General features: G+C 36.0%; 1 protein-coding gene across 1 annotated transcript in view; it reads right to left on the bottom strand.

Annotated features, from left to right (window-relative positions):
- Positions 1-104: 104 nt before the first annotated feature.
- The window catches only part of LOC118006513 (coiled-coil domain-containing protein 152-like), a 30656-nt gene continuing 17578 nt past the window's right edge, over positions 105-13182 (bottom strand). Inside the window, exons 5-9 of the mRNA XM_034999196.1 lie at positions 8209-8273; positions 5031-5133; positions 3067-3194; positions 1056-1139; positions 105-254 (exon numbers count right to left, since the gene is read on the bottom strand). Of these exons, the coding sequence (XP_034855087.1) occupies positions 105-254; positions 1056-1139; positions 3067-3194; positions 5031-5133; positions 8209-8273 (530 nt within the window). The remainder of the gene's footprint in view (positions 255-1055; positions 1140-3066; positions 3195-5030; positions 5134-8208; positions 8274-13182) is intronic.

Genomic DNA, 13182 nt, shown 5'->3' with positions numbered 1-13182 from the left:
TTTCTCTTTTTCATTGTTATTGTTTAGGCAGTATATTAATGACAAGCAAATTTTCAACTTCTTTTAAAGAAATTAAGTAGCAACTAATGAATTTACTGTCCTACTCAAAACCGTCTACGCTTAAGGTAAGAGCTTTTGCCAGTAGGGTTAAGTGGAGGATCTTTGCCAAGGGAGAGGCGTTGCTCTAAATCGTGAATGGTATTACGAAGAAATGCAATCTCCTTGTTTTTTTCTTCTTGCAGATGTTGAAGCTTCTAAATAAAGCAGAAAGAAATTTGTTACTGCAATTCAGAAATAGTAAGATTAAATACAAGAAACAACAAAACAGCAAAAACTGCATTTCTGGTTTAAGTAGATATTTTAAAAGACAGCTTATTTTGAAAGGTTTATAATTTTATTTTTAGAAGCTTATGGGGTAAAACTGGAATAAGGATACCAAAATACGTATTAGTACCATTTGTTCTAGTTCATTCCCTTCTCCCTATATAGCTTGAAGTTATAAACCATAAAAGAGGAGTTGAACAAAAAGAAATCTATTATCTGAGTGCCTAAATAACTTCAGAATAGTAGGTCAGCCCTAGTTCAGAATATATTACAGAATTCCTCAGATGGCCCAAAGAGTCAAAGACTTCTCTGATGTTTTAATTTACTGCTAAGATTTATTACTTTAAATTGAAGGTGACTTTTAAAGTTTTATTTATTTTACAGAGAGAGAGAATGAGCGTGCACACAGTGGGGAGGGGTAGAGAGAGGGAGAGAGAGAATCTCTCAAGCAGACTCCATGCTGAGCACATGGCCCAATGCAGGGCTCGATCTCATGTCCCTGAGATCATGACCTGAGCTGAAACCAATAGTCTGGTGCTTAACTGAGCCACCCAGTCACCCCAAACTGAAAATGACTTTTAAAGATTATTCAAAAGATCTTTCTGATTGTGTGGTATATTTTAAGAAAAACTGTTAAGTATATTGTTAGTAAACACTAGACAGCTTTTGTAGAAACACACTAAGAAACTTTATTTTCTTAAGCAATAGTTATGGAAGAAAATCTCACATACCCTTCTGTAGATACTCTGTGGCAAAACAGTAGAATCTGGATATGATTTTGGTTTAGTTTGAACTCTTGCTAGTTTGGCATCAAACTGAATCAAGTTTAAAAAGAAAGTTATTGAGAACATTCTAGCTGAACAACTTAAAAACAATTATTTCTATAAATAAGCATAATCTATTATATTTTTAAACATATAATCTGTAATTTAAGTATATTCTCTGTCTAACATAAGATAGAGAAGTCTTTCTATAAGAAACAATGTTTTAAGAAAGAGCAAAGAACACCCAAACAGGATTAACCTTGCTGCATGTTAAAATTACCTGGAGAGATTTTTAAAAGTACCAAATGCCTGGGCAGTACCTTAGAGATTCTGGGATAGAGTCAGCACAAAATTTTTGTTACGATATTAGGTAGAGAATCTAGATAAACAGGGTTGGGAATCTAGTTAACTTAAAGATGGATAAAAATATTTTCATGTTACCATGGATGTCCTTTTGTAAAGAAAACATAGTATAGTCAACAGTCATGGGGTAAAAACTCATATACCCTGCTGTAAACTCTTTGAGGCCAAGTAGTAGAATTTGGATATAATTTTGTTGATTTAGTTTGAAACTCTTACTGGTTTGACATTAAACTGAATCAGGTTTAAAAATTCTCACAGAGAGACAGACAGAACACAAACAAGGGCACTGGCAGGCAGAGGGAGAAGCAGGTTCCCCACTGAGCAGAGAGCCCAATGCAGGACTCGATCCCAGGACCCTGGGATCATGACCTAAGCCGAAGGCAGACGCTTAACTGACTCAACTGCCCAGGTGTTCCACAAAATCTTTCATTATAATTTTTCCCTTTAGGTTGAGGTCGGTGTAGCCTCTTTGTGGTCTAAAAACAAACTCAGTGAGATTGTGTTCTGGTTTAAGGAGGTAAATGGATAGTTACAATGAAGATGAATAACAAAAAGTTCTGTATATCAGTGTAAACAACAGACTTGGGCTAGACCAGTGACAGGGCCAAATGGCAAACAAAATGCACATTTTCAATAAAGGGATTAGAAGTTGATGGTAAGTCTTGAAACATGGCCTACGGGATCTCAGTTGGCTCCCCAGCCCTTCCCGTCTATGTGTCGTGGGCACATTGACCCGAGAAAGTAGCAGCAGCCAAATGCCTCTCAAGTCAGCATCAGCCCCCTTTGCTCAAAGGTTATATGGATTTCAGCATTGGACCTCACCAAGCACCCCAGAGATACCAAACTTTCATGAACATGAATAGTAAGCTAACTAAGCTGGTGAATTCTGGCAACACAAGGTAAAGTGGGAGTCAGGCTGGGGAAAAGCAATGGGAGAAAGATGGAAGTGGAGATGGGTAGAATCTAGATAAAAATTTTAAAAGAACAAATATACTGTCAAACTTCCATGTCTTTGAGATTCTGACATCTAGTTAAACAAACTCCTGAAAGGGCTTTAGTGCTTAGAACTGGAACTGTAGCCTTTGAGATGCCCTATTTGAAGTCCCTTTAACATTAAAAAAAAAATCTGGTTGTCTGCCCATACGGTAAGCATTTTCCACACATTTATTAGGGAGCAACTTGTCTCTTTTTAATAAAGCCAAAGGAGTTTCTAATTGGTTAAGCAGAGTTGCACAGTTTCTGCTGAGGAGAGAAAAATGTTAAGGATTAGAAACATTCTCTCCACTGTTGGGATGGTAGACCTAATGAAGCTTGCATAGACTCAGCTACAGGTCTCCAGTCTCAGAGGAAACAGTACCGTCTGTGGAAACCAGGACCTTTTGAATGACTGAAGAGTCCCACCTTCAGGCCAAGTGCTGAAAGGCAGGGTAGCTAGTTGTATCAGATGTTTGAGAACTACATGTGATGGAGAGTAAGCCTGTGTGTGTGTGTGTGTGTGTGTGTGTGTCAGGGTTTTAACTACTGAAATTTATCTCACTGTGATGAAAAAAAACAACAAAGTCGAGTCTAGACTAAGGGATGCATCTTCAAATTTAGCAGACTCTTACACACTTACCTCTAACTGTAATTTGATTATTTCACTTTGTTTTTCTTTTTCTTGAGTTCTTAACTTTGCATTTAACTCTGAAATTTCCACCTCCTTTTTCTCTATTAGTTCTTTATGCTTTTCTTCATTTGACTCAACTGAACAAAAGTAAATAAAATTAATTCATCTTAATGTTTCAAAAATCTTATAAACTTGTATATCTTTAGCATTTTAAACAATCCACAAGAAAGTAAATTTTATTAATAAAAATATTTTAGAAACCATTTATATGCAGGGTAGCTTTTATATATTTTTGACAAGCCCTGACAAAATTCTTGAAACACAAAAATTACCCGTGAAGTGCTTTTGAACAAATAAACTGATTTGTATTCTTAAACATCAATTTTATATTATATATACATATATATGTAATAGAGAGAGAATAAATAGGAGACTTAGTAGTTAAAGAGGGACACAAAGCTTGGGTTCCTAGGTACAGAGGACTCCAAATTACTGGATGATTTTAGAGCTACATCAAACCCCTGCTAAACTCTATTCCACATGACTGGGCATCTGTCATATTCACACCACATCTCTAGGCTTCGTCAAATTTCCTCTTTTCTCAACTTTCTTATTCCTATTAATGACACCATGTCATTCAGGATGGGAGCCTCAAGGGAATTTCCAACTTTAGGGAGAAAAGAGTCAATTCATCCACAAGCCCCGCCAATAAGGGCTCTCCATCCAAGACCAATTCACTACTTACGTAGTTTCGAGCTCACTTGGACTCTGTGTCCAGGCTCTCAATCACAAGTCCCTACATGCTATACACTGTTGCCCGGTTAGTCTTCCTAAAGCATACCTCTAAGTATGGCCATCACCTTCTCAGAAACCTTTAATCACTTCCTATTTTTTATCCTACAATTCAAGGGGTCAAAGAATCCAGCTCTAGCCACAGTTTTTGGCTTTCCTCTTGCTAACCTTCCCATATGGCACAAAGAAAAGGTAGGAGATGGACTATTATTCCCTAAAATGTGCTATGTCTCCCCCTCTATTTGTCTTGGCTTTTATTTTCTCTCTGCTGAGAGACTCTTTTTCCCATCTTCCCCAATGAATCTGAGCCATATTCATTCTTTGGGATCAGGGCCTCATACTTAACAGTGTTAAAGGACAGAATTAGTAATTTTGATAAAGTTCAATTTAGAATTTTTTTCCTTTATTGTTTGTGCTTTTTAATTCTTTCCAAGAAGTTGTGGCTAACTCAAGTTCACAAAGATTATCTTCTATGCTTTCTTTTTTTTTTTTTAAAGATTTTATTTATTTGAGAGTGAGAGCGAGCGAGAGAGAATGAGAGAGAGAACACGAGAGGGGATAGGGTCAGAGGGAGAAGCAGACTCCCTGCCAAGCAGGGAGCCCGATGCGGGACTCGATCCTGGGACCCCAGGATCATGACCTGAGCCGAAGGCAGTTGCTTAACCAACTGAGTCACCCAGGTGCCCTCTTCTATGCTTTCTTATAGCAGTTTGTAGATGTAGGTTTATATTCTGACTTACCATTTCCAGTAAATTTTTGCATATATTGTACATAAGTATAAGCCCATACTAAGAAAAGTTTCTATTACTTTCATGAAACCAGTTAACTCTCAACATAAGTTCATGAGACTTGCTTTAGTGAGGGAAGAAAATCTCATTACTGAAATAATATTCCATATGCAGACCATATAAATATCAAAGCTATTAATTATACATTTCACTGTAATCTTATAAGGACATTACCTGTTTCATATTAAGTAATGGTAATTACAAAAACCATAAATCCCGTTTAGAAGTGTCATAATTTATTTCACATAAATATATAGAAAGGTACAAAATTTTAAAATGCATCAAGGCAATGTTCATTCAAGAAAACTGGCAATTACTGAAAAAAGTTTATACATGCATTTAAATTATTTTATGATGTCTTAGAATTTATTAAGTTAAAAATAAAAAACTTACTTTTTTCCTGCATATCCTGATGAAGTTTCCTTATTTCTATCTTATGTCCCTCCTCTTTGATTTTCATTTCACTCATAAGTTTGGCAATATTATTCTTATATTCCTAAAGATTAAAATATATATTCATTCCTCAATTACATATGTGACACACACAACCTTCCATTAATTAGAAAGGTGAAGTTCTCCAAGTTTATGTTAATTTTTAATAGTAATCATATCTAGAGGGGAAAGATATTGCTTATCACTTGAATAATCAGCTTTGAGAAGGATCAGTTTCTGGTCCAAGGAGAGAGAGACCATCTAGAGACAACATCTTCTTATCTTTGCTTCCTGAATACTCATCAGCAGTGTTTAACATATCATAGATGCTCAAAATATTTTGTTAATTGTTAACGAATAAATGCCATGATAGCATTAAAATATGTCTATTAAAGCCAAAGCTATACTTTAGAGCCAATAGTAAGTTCTGTTCGATAACTGGCAAGCTTAATGTAACATAGGATGAATCCTTTGAATGTGGCCTGAAGTTCTATTTCTGAAAATTATATATACATCCCTAATTCCCAGAAGGAGGTTAAGTACTACCCATGGTAAGGGTTAGCTTTATGAGAAGGAGGCTAGAGAAAGATGAATTTGGGAGTTGAGAAGTTCTCACCAGGTGCCTGTGATTGGTTTCTTAGGTTGCTGAAGCATAGAAGTGATTATTGTGCTAATGTGTTGGAAGAGAAAGCCCCTAAAGATAAAATTTACAATTTTTCCAGAGAGATGTTTCTACATAAAGAAACCACTCACAGGCCTAAGATGTAGGCAGGAAAAAGGAAAGCAGCAAGAATAAAAGTAAAAGAGGATACTAGGAAAGGTACACTAATGAAGGCAAGAGGTTCAAGAAAAGCTTCTAAACTAAACATCATAAAAGCAGGGACTTGGTTTTTACTTACCATTGTATCCTCAACTCCCAGTGTATATCTCTGGATAATATTTGTTGAATGAATAAGAGTGCCAACATGAATTATTTAAGTCAAAAGTTTCCTAGCCTAGGCCCAGTAAATGGGCTTTTGAAGATCCATTAACTTTTTGGAATTGTATGAAAATTAGACATATATATTATATATACACACATGTGTACTATTGAGCATTTTGCTCAGAAAGTGTTCACAGCTTTCAACAGATATTCAGTGGTATTGAAGACGTTAGGTGTCCATAATTAAACATGGAGGTACATGTGCCGAGATTATATAAGTTCAAGGGGAGATAGTGTGGATACCTACTTGTGCTACTCAACCCGCCTGGCAACTTGTAGGAATGGCCAAACTATCTAACCATTGGCTGTGATTAAAGCTTGGCAGGTGAATATAAAGGTGAATTTCATAATTGTCACTTTTCACATGCATGTATCTAGATTTCTAGATGGGCAACTACAGAGTGGCTTTCCTAAACTACTCCTGACTCAACTAAGCATTTGCTGCTCTGAGAAACCACAAGAGACAAGTCTATGTACGTTTTCATTCCCCATTGATTTTGCCGCGTGAAGATGCCATCACTGAAGTGGAAAGCGTCCATTAATTTGGAAAGACAGGATTTTCACTCCAGCCTCTAGGCATAAAGGTTATTTTAATATGTGGGCTTGGGCCTGGTTGTACCACACTAGGTTCTTCTCCCCAACTTTAGCCTGTGTCAGCTCTGAGGAGTCCAATTCTTTTCTCTTTCTAAGGGGACCAAGTCCCAACAAATTATTCTTGGTTGCCTTCTTTTCATTTGCCTTCTGGGAACTTTAAATTGCAAGGGAAAACCCCCATGTTGTGTTTTGTTTTTATAAAATTTAAGGATCCTCTGTATACACGTTACAAAACCTCTTCCAGTCTTACAGATAAGGCCATTGAGTACCTCCTGAGTGTTTTCCTAGAGAGTGGTTCTCCATATGTTTTGGATGTGCCTGGACATTTTGTACTAGAGACTTCTCATTGGATTGAGATCATCTTTAGTTTGCTTTGAACAGCTGCTAATTAAGAACTTCTGAATCTTGGATTATGGTATTTTCTCTTTAATCTCCACCGCTTTGAAAACTCCTAAAGTATCCTAGGCAAAGCAATATTCTATGGTTTGACATTTTAGAAGAGAAAGAAGGCAAACATTTCTCCCCCTTCTCTCTCTGCCCCAATTATACCCTAACTTATATATATATATATATGTATAGTTGAGCTTTAGAGGCAAATACGGAAAGAATGGGAAAGAAGAAAAGGGATAAAGGAAAGGAAAAATAAAGTGTGGGATATATTCCAGAGATATTTAAATTATCTCAAGTGTGGGACCAGATTGAATTTGGAAATGATCCTTCAAGTTGAAGTTCTAAGTTTGATAAAGATCCAATTTGAGTTTTGGAAACCTTAGGTGTGGCAGAGTTTGACATATTGGCTCCTGGGAGATGAGAAAAAAATTATCATAATACACCTCCCAAAGGGCAGTGGGAACTGACATTTACTGAGCACTTTTTATGTTTAGGTACTGTGTTACCTGTTTTATAATTGCTGCCATATGTTGTTCCCATGGAAGAAAAGAAAAAGTAGTAGAGGGTATGGTAGCCTTTGGGAGATAAATAATTGGTAATCCACATAAAATCCTCCTTTCATTTGGATGATGCAATAAAAGTACACAGATTACTCAAGTCAGAAAGATTAATGATTCATTTATTTTATAATAAAAAAATTTTTAAGTGCTAATTAACAGAGTATACTCTAGGTTTGCCTGTCTGGCTCAGTCAGTGGAGTGTGTGATTCTTCATCTCAGGGTTGTGGGTTCGAGCCCCATGTTGGGTGTAGAGATTACTTAAAAATAAAGTCTTTGAAAAAAATAGAGTATACTCTAGAGTAAAAATTCTATTAACATAATTTAAAATATGTAAATATGTAGCAAAATAGTTGCATTTCTTTTTGGTGGAAAGAAAACGTAAGGCAAGTGATATACTAGTGCATTATAGTCTGCAAAGAGACTAGAGTCATTCAAATTGTTATTTCTTTAAAGATTTTTATTCGTTAAAAATTCTGGCACACATATACACATACTTATTTCCTCTCCAAATTTTGGCTGTATTCATTAATGAGAACAACCCCCCTTTTCTTCTCATTTGAGAATACAAATGGTCTACAGGCATTTGATTGAATATAAAAATATATAAACTCACCTGTTCATGAAATTTCAACTTTTCTTTCATAAGATCAGCATTTCTTTTTAGTTGTTCATTTTCACCTGTGTAAAAAATCACCAGAGGACATCCTAGTACATAGTACTTTTTAATTAATATGGGAAAATATTTAACATTTCAAGTTTCCATTCATGTATGCTTTCAATACATACATACAGCCTCTATTGCACATGAGGCTCTGTGCATAGCACTGGGAATGTTAAAGAAAATTGTAGCTCTTCAAAGAAAAGCCTGATGGTAAAACAGATGTGGAAGAAGTTACGATGTGCTATGGTAATTGCTCGATAATGGCAGCATGTCTGAAAGACCATGGGAACCTGTGGAAGAAAAGCCTCAGTTGGCTTGAAGTCAGGAAAGGATTTACCGAGGAGGAGCCATTGGCAATGAGACTTAAATGATAAGGGTTACTCCATGCTGAAGGGAGGCATTTCACATACAGAAAACTGTACAGAAGCCTTCGGGTTCGAGTGAGGATAGCATGTTTGGGAAAATTACAATTCAAGTACAGTATTGTTAGAGTGTAAACCGTGAGGAGGAGGTACTAAATAGGTGGAAGCCATATCCTAATAGGAGGTGGACATATTCTATATGAATGACTTTATATTTTATTTTCTAGGTTATGGAGTCAAAGAATTTTGAACAGTGAAGTGAAATGATTAGTTACAGGTTAAAAAAATTATCTGGCAGTGTAAAGGATGAATGGGAGGGTTTTGACCCTAGAGAAATTGGTATCAGTAAAAATAGATCAAGTAAAATAACAGGAGCCTAAATTAGATCAGTGGCAGTAGGACATAAAAGGAAAATAAAGATAATTATTTAGATAGTAAGATGGTAAGATTACTAGGAGACTTAGTGACTGAATGGATAGCAGAGGCAAAAAAGAAAGGGGAACCTTTGCTTTGTAGGTTGGGTAATTTGTTTGGGTAATTGAAAAATGTTCATCGGTTTGCGAAAAATTAAAGGAGGAAGATTTTAGGAGTGAAATGATGAGTGTAGGTCTTTACTATGCTAAATTTGATTGCTTGAGATATCCAAGGAATATTTCTTTTTTTTTTTTTTTAAGATTTTATTTATTTATTCATAAGAGAGAGAGGCAGAGGGAGAAGCAGGCTCCCCGCTGAGCAGGGAGCCCGATGCGGGACTCTATCCCAGGACCCTGGGATCATGACCTGAGCCGAAGCAGACGCTTAACCATCTGAGCCACCCAGGCACCTTCCAGGGAATATTTCTGGTAGGCTGAGAAACATTTAGAAGTGGCCAAAGAAGAGTATCCTGTAAGGAGACTGAGAAGTGTCCAGAGATGCAGGGAGAGTGGTGATAAGAAGAGAGAGGTTAAAGGGGTCATAATCAGTGGCAATAAACACAATAAAAAGATCAAGCGAAACCACTTCAAATCTGAAAACTTTGGGAAATACCCAATTATTATTATTTTTTTAAGATTTTATTTATTTATTTGAGAGAGAGGATGAGAGGAGAGAGAGAGCACATGAGAGGGGGGAGGGTCAGAGGGAGAAGCGGACTCCCCGCTGAGCAGGGAGCCTGATGCGGGACTCGATGCCGAGACTCCAGGATCATGACCTGAGCCGAAGGCAGTCGCTTAACCAACTGAGCCACCCAGGCGCCCGGGAAATGCCCAATTATTTTAAGTTGAAGACTACGTGAAGATGAGGACTATGTGAAGATGAGGAAATGGATAGTGAATACAGGCCATTCCTTTGAGATTTGATTGTAAAAGGAAAGAGTGAGGGCAATTGGAGAGAATAAATCCAAAGTCAAGGAAACATTGTTTTCTTGTTTAAGAGATGGGAGAGATCTGAGTTGTTTAAATGCTGAAGGAATGGACAGCAGAAAGAGAGAAATGAAAAACAGAGAAGAAGGGACAATTGAAGACGCAATACTCCAGAAGAGAGATAAGAGTTAAACCCAAGTGGAGGAATTAACTTTGGATAGGAAGAAGGATTTTTTTTTTTTTTTAAGTGAAGGAGGAAGGTAGTAAGGATATGTCCAGGTATGTATATATTTAGAAAGGGTGCAGTGGAAAGAAGAGGTAGTAGGTTATAAGAATGAGTTAGTTTATGAGATTATGTTGTAGATGATTTCCATATCTGTAGGCTCATGATGTTGGATGAAATAACTTTTATTGTCTATTCCGTCTATGCTTCCGTATTGAGAAAGGGGAAATTTAGTTTTAAACTTGAATAAATAGGACTATTTTGATTGCTCATTCAAAGCACCAAAAGAGATTGATAGCTTTGAAGTTTTTGGATAAAAGATTATGGAGAATGTAATTATTAATGATATTTAGGCCATTTTATGTGTGGAATTTTTTAAGTTTGCCTTTTTAGGAGACCCTAGTATTTTCCCAGCATTAAGTGTCTGCCTTCGGCTCAGGTTGTGATCCTGGAATCCCTGGATGGATCGGGATCATTGGATCATCGGGCTCCCTGCTCAGTGGGGAGTCTGCTTCTCCCTCTGCTCCTCCACCCACCTTGTGTTCTCTCTCTCCCTCAAATAAATAAAAATCTATAAAAAAGAACGAGGTAGTTTATGTCTGACAGCTTTCATTTTTTTTTTTCTTTCAGTGAAATAGAAAGTAAAATAAGTTGAAAAAGAAAGAAACATTTAAAGTTGGGGGTTTGAAGAATGAAAAGTTTGAAAAGCGAGGATAAATGAAGGGTATAATTGAAACTGAGATTTATAAATTAATGTGGGTCTGTAATGTATGATTTTTTACCAGTTACCTTCAGTAACTGTAGCATTATAAGTAAGCAGATGTATGGTTGGATTGATCCATTTTGAGGATTAGTCTACCTGGTATTAGAAAAGGTAAGGAAAATAAAACCATTCCCAAAAGAGAAGATAAATGATATTCTAAGCTAGATAGCTAAGCTAAAAAGGGAGGAAGGTTTTATCTTACAGCAACATTATTGAGAGCATAGTTATATTTACTTAATGTTTTTTCATGTAAAACTTAAATAAACAATGAAATGAAATGTATTAAAATACAGTTTGGCATCTTTAATTTGCCCTACTGTTCAGACCTACCATAGTCAACATCTTTTTATATATAACCAAAAGCCATCTCCTGACACCAGAGGATGAAGAAGGAGCAGTGCTTGACAGTTTTCTCTACTCATTCTTCTTAAGTTCTAGGTGTTTTAAGGAAAAGCAGATATACCTAGACCAGGAAAGAGCCCATTCTGATATAGTGTGTGATGAGGGTTCAAAACAGAGCCAGGATCTGCACCTAAGCCAGACATAAAAGGTGCTCAAAGCTAAAATTAGGCCAAGAGTAGGCATGGCACCAAGACTGTAATTCAAAACCATTGTGAAATAGAGGCCAGGGCTTGAGTTCAGTGATTAACTGGGACCAGTGACAAGGCTGAATCAGACACTAGACCTGGGTAACAGTAATCCAGTTCTGTATTATTTGGAATCAGTTTGTCAATATCCACAAATAACTTGCCAGAATTTTGATTGGGATCACATTGAATTTATAGATCAAGTTGGGAAAAACTGACATCTTGACAATATTGAGTCTTCCTATCTGTGAAAATGGACCATTTCTCCATTTATTTAGTTCTTTTTTGATTTATTTCATCAGAGTTTTGTAGTTTTCCTTATATAGATCATGTACATATTTTGTTATATGTATACCTAAATATTTCATTTTGGGGCTGTCAATGTAAATAGTATTGTGTTTTTAATTTCAAATTTCACTTGTGCATTGCTGGTATATAAGAAAGCAATTGACTTTTGTATATGAACCTTGCATATTGCAACGTTGCTATAATTGGTTACTCTAGGTTTTTCTTTTCTTTTTTTTTTCAAATATTTTGGATTTTTGACATAGATGATCATGTCATCTATGAAGAAAGACAGTCTTATTTCTTCCTTCCCAATCTGTATACCTTTTATTTCCTTTTCTTGTCTTATTAACTAGAACTTTTAGTTCAATGTTGAAAAGGAGTGGTGAGAGAGGTTATCTTTGCCTTATTCTTGATCTTAGTGGGAAGCCCCTAATTTCTTACTACTAAGTATGGTGTTAGCTGTAGACTTTTATAGATTTTTTTTTTTAAATCAAGTTGAGTACATTTTCTCTATTCCTAGTTTACAGCGATTTTTTAAAAAATCATGAATGGTGTTGGATTTTGTCAAATAATTTTTCTGCATCTACTAATATGATCATCTTTTCAGTTGTTGGTGTTCTGGATTAAATTAATGGATTTTTAAATGCTGAACCAGTCTTGCATACTTGAGATAAATCCCACTTTGTTGTAGTAATAAGCCTACCAAAGCATTCTTCATTTCTGTTACATGTTTTTGATCTCTAGCATTCCTTTTTGTTTCTTTCTTAAGATTTCCATCTTTCTTACTTACATTGCCAATATGTTCTTGCATGCTGTCTGCTTGATCCATTACAGTACTTAGCATATTAATTATAGTTTTAAAATTCCCAGTTGTTTTAAAATTCCCAACATCTCTGCCATGTCTGCATGACATGGGTCTGCATGACGGACTCTTGCTCTGTCTCTACAAATTGTGTGGAGTTTTTTTGCCTTTTATTTGGGCTAATATAATAGTCTGGGTTCACCCTAACTTTTTTTTTAATTTAAATTCAATCAGCCAACACATAGTACATCATTTGTTTCAGATATAGTGTTGAACAATTCATCAATTGCGTGTAACACCCAGTTCTCATCACAGCACGTGCCCACTCCCATTCCAATTGGATTTTCAAAGCATGGGGACACAATTAATAGTCATGTAACCTGATAGTGGTGAAATGTGTCTTGTTAGTAGAATGTATGTATTTTAGAATTAGGAAACTGGAGAGTTTAGAGAATTTTGATCTCTATAATAATAAAGGAGTTTTACTTTCTGTTACTCAGTTTTATATGATTTTCAAGTTGAAGGGTTTTTGTTTGTTTTTGTTTTGTTTTTGTCACAGTA

This window comes from Mirounga leonina, unplaced genomic scaffold (genome assembly GCF_011800145.1).
Source record: "Mirounga leonina isolate KUSES-001 unplaced genomic scaffold, KU_Mleo_1.0 Mir_97, whole genome shotgun sequence".
NCBI classification, from domain to species: Eukaryota; Metazoa; Chordata; class Mammalia; order Carnivora; family Phocidae; genus Mirounga; species Mirounga leonina.
Note: the sequence above shows the minus strand (reverse complement) of the source record. Positions and strands in the feature narration are given on the sequence as shown.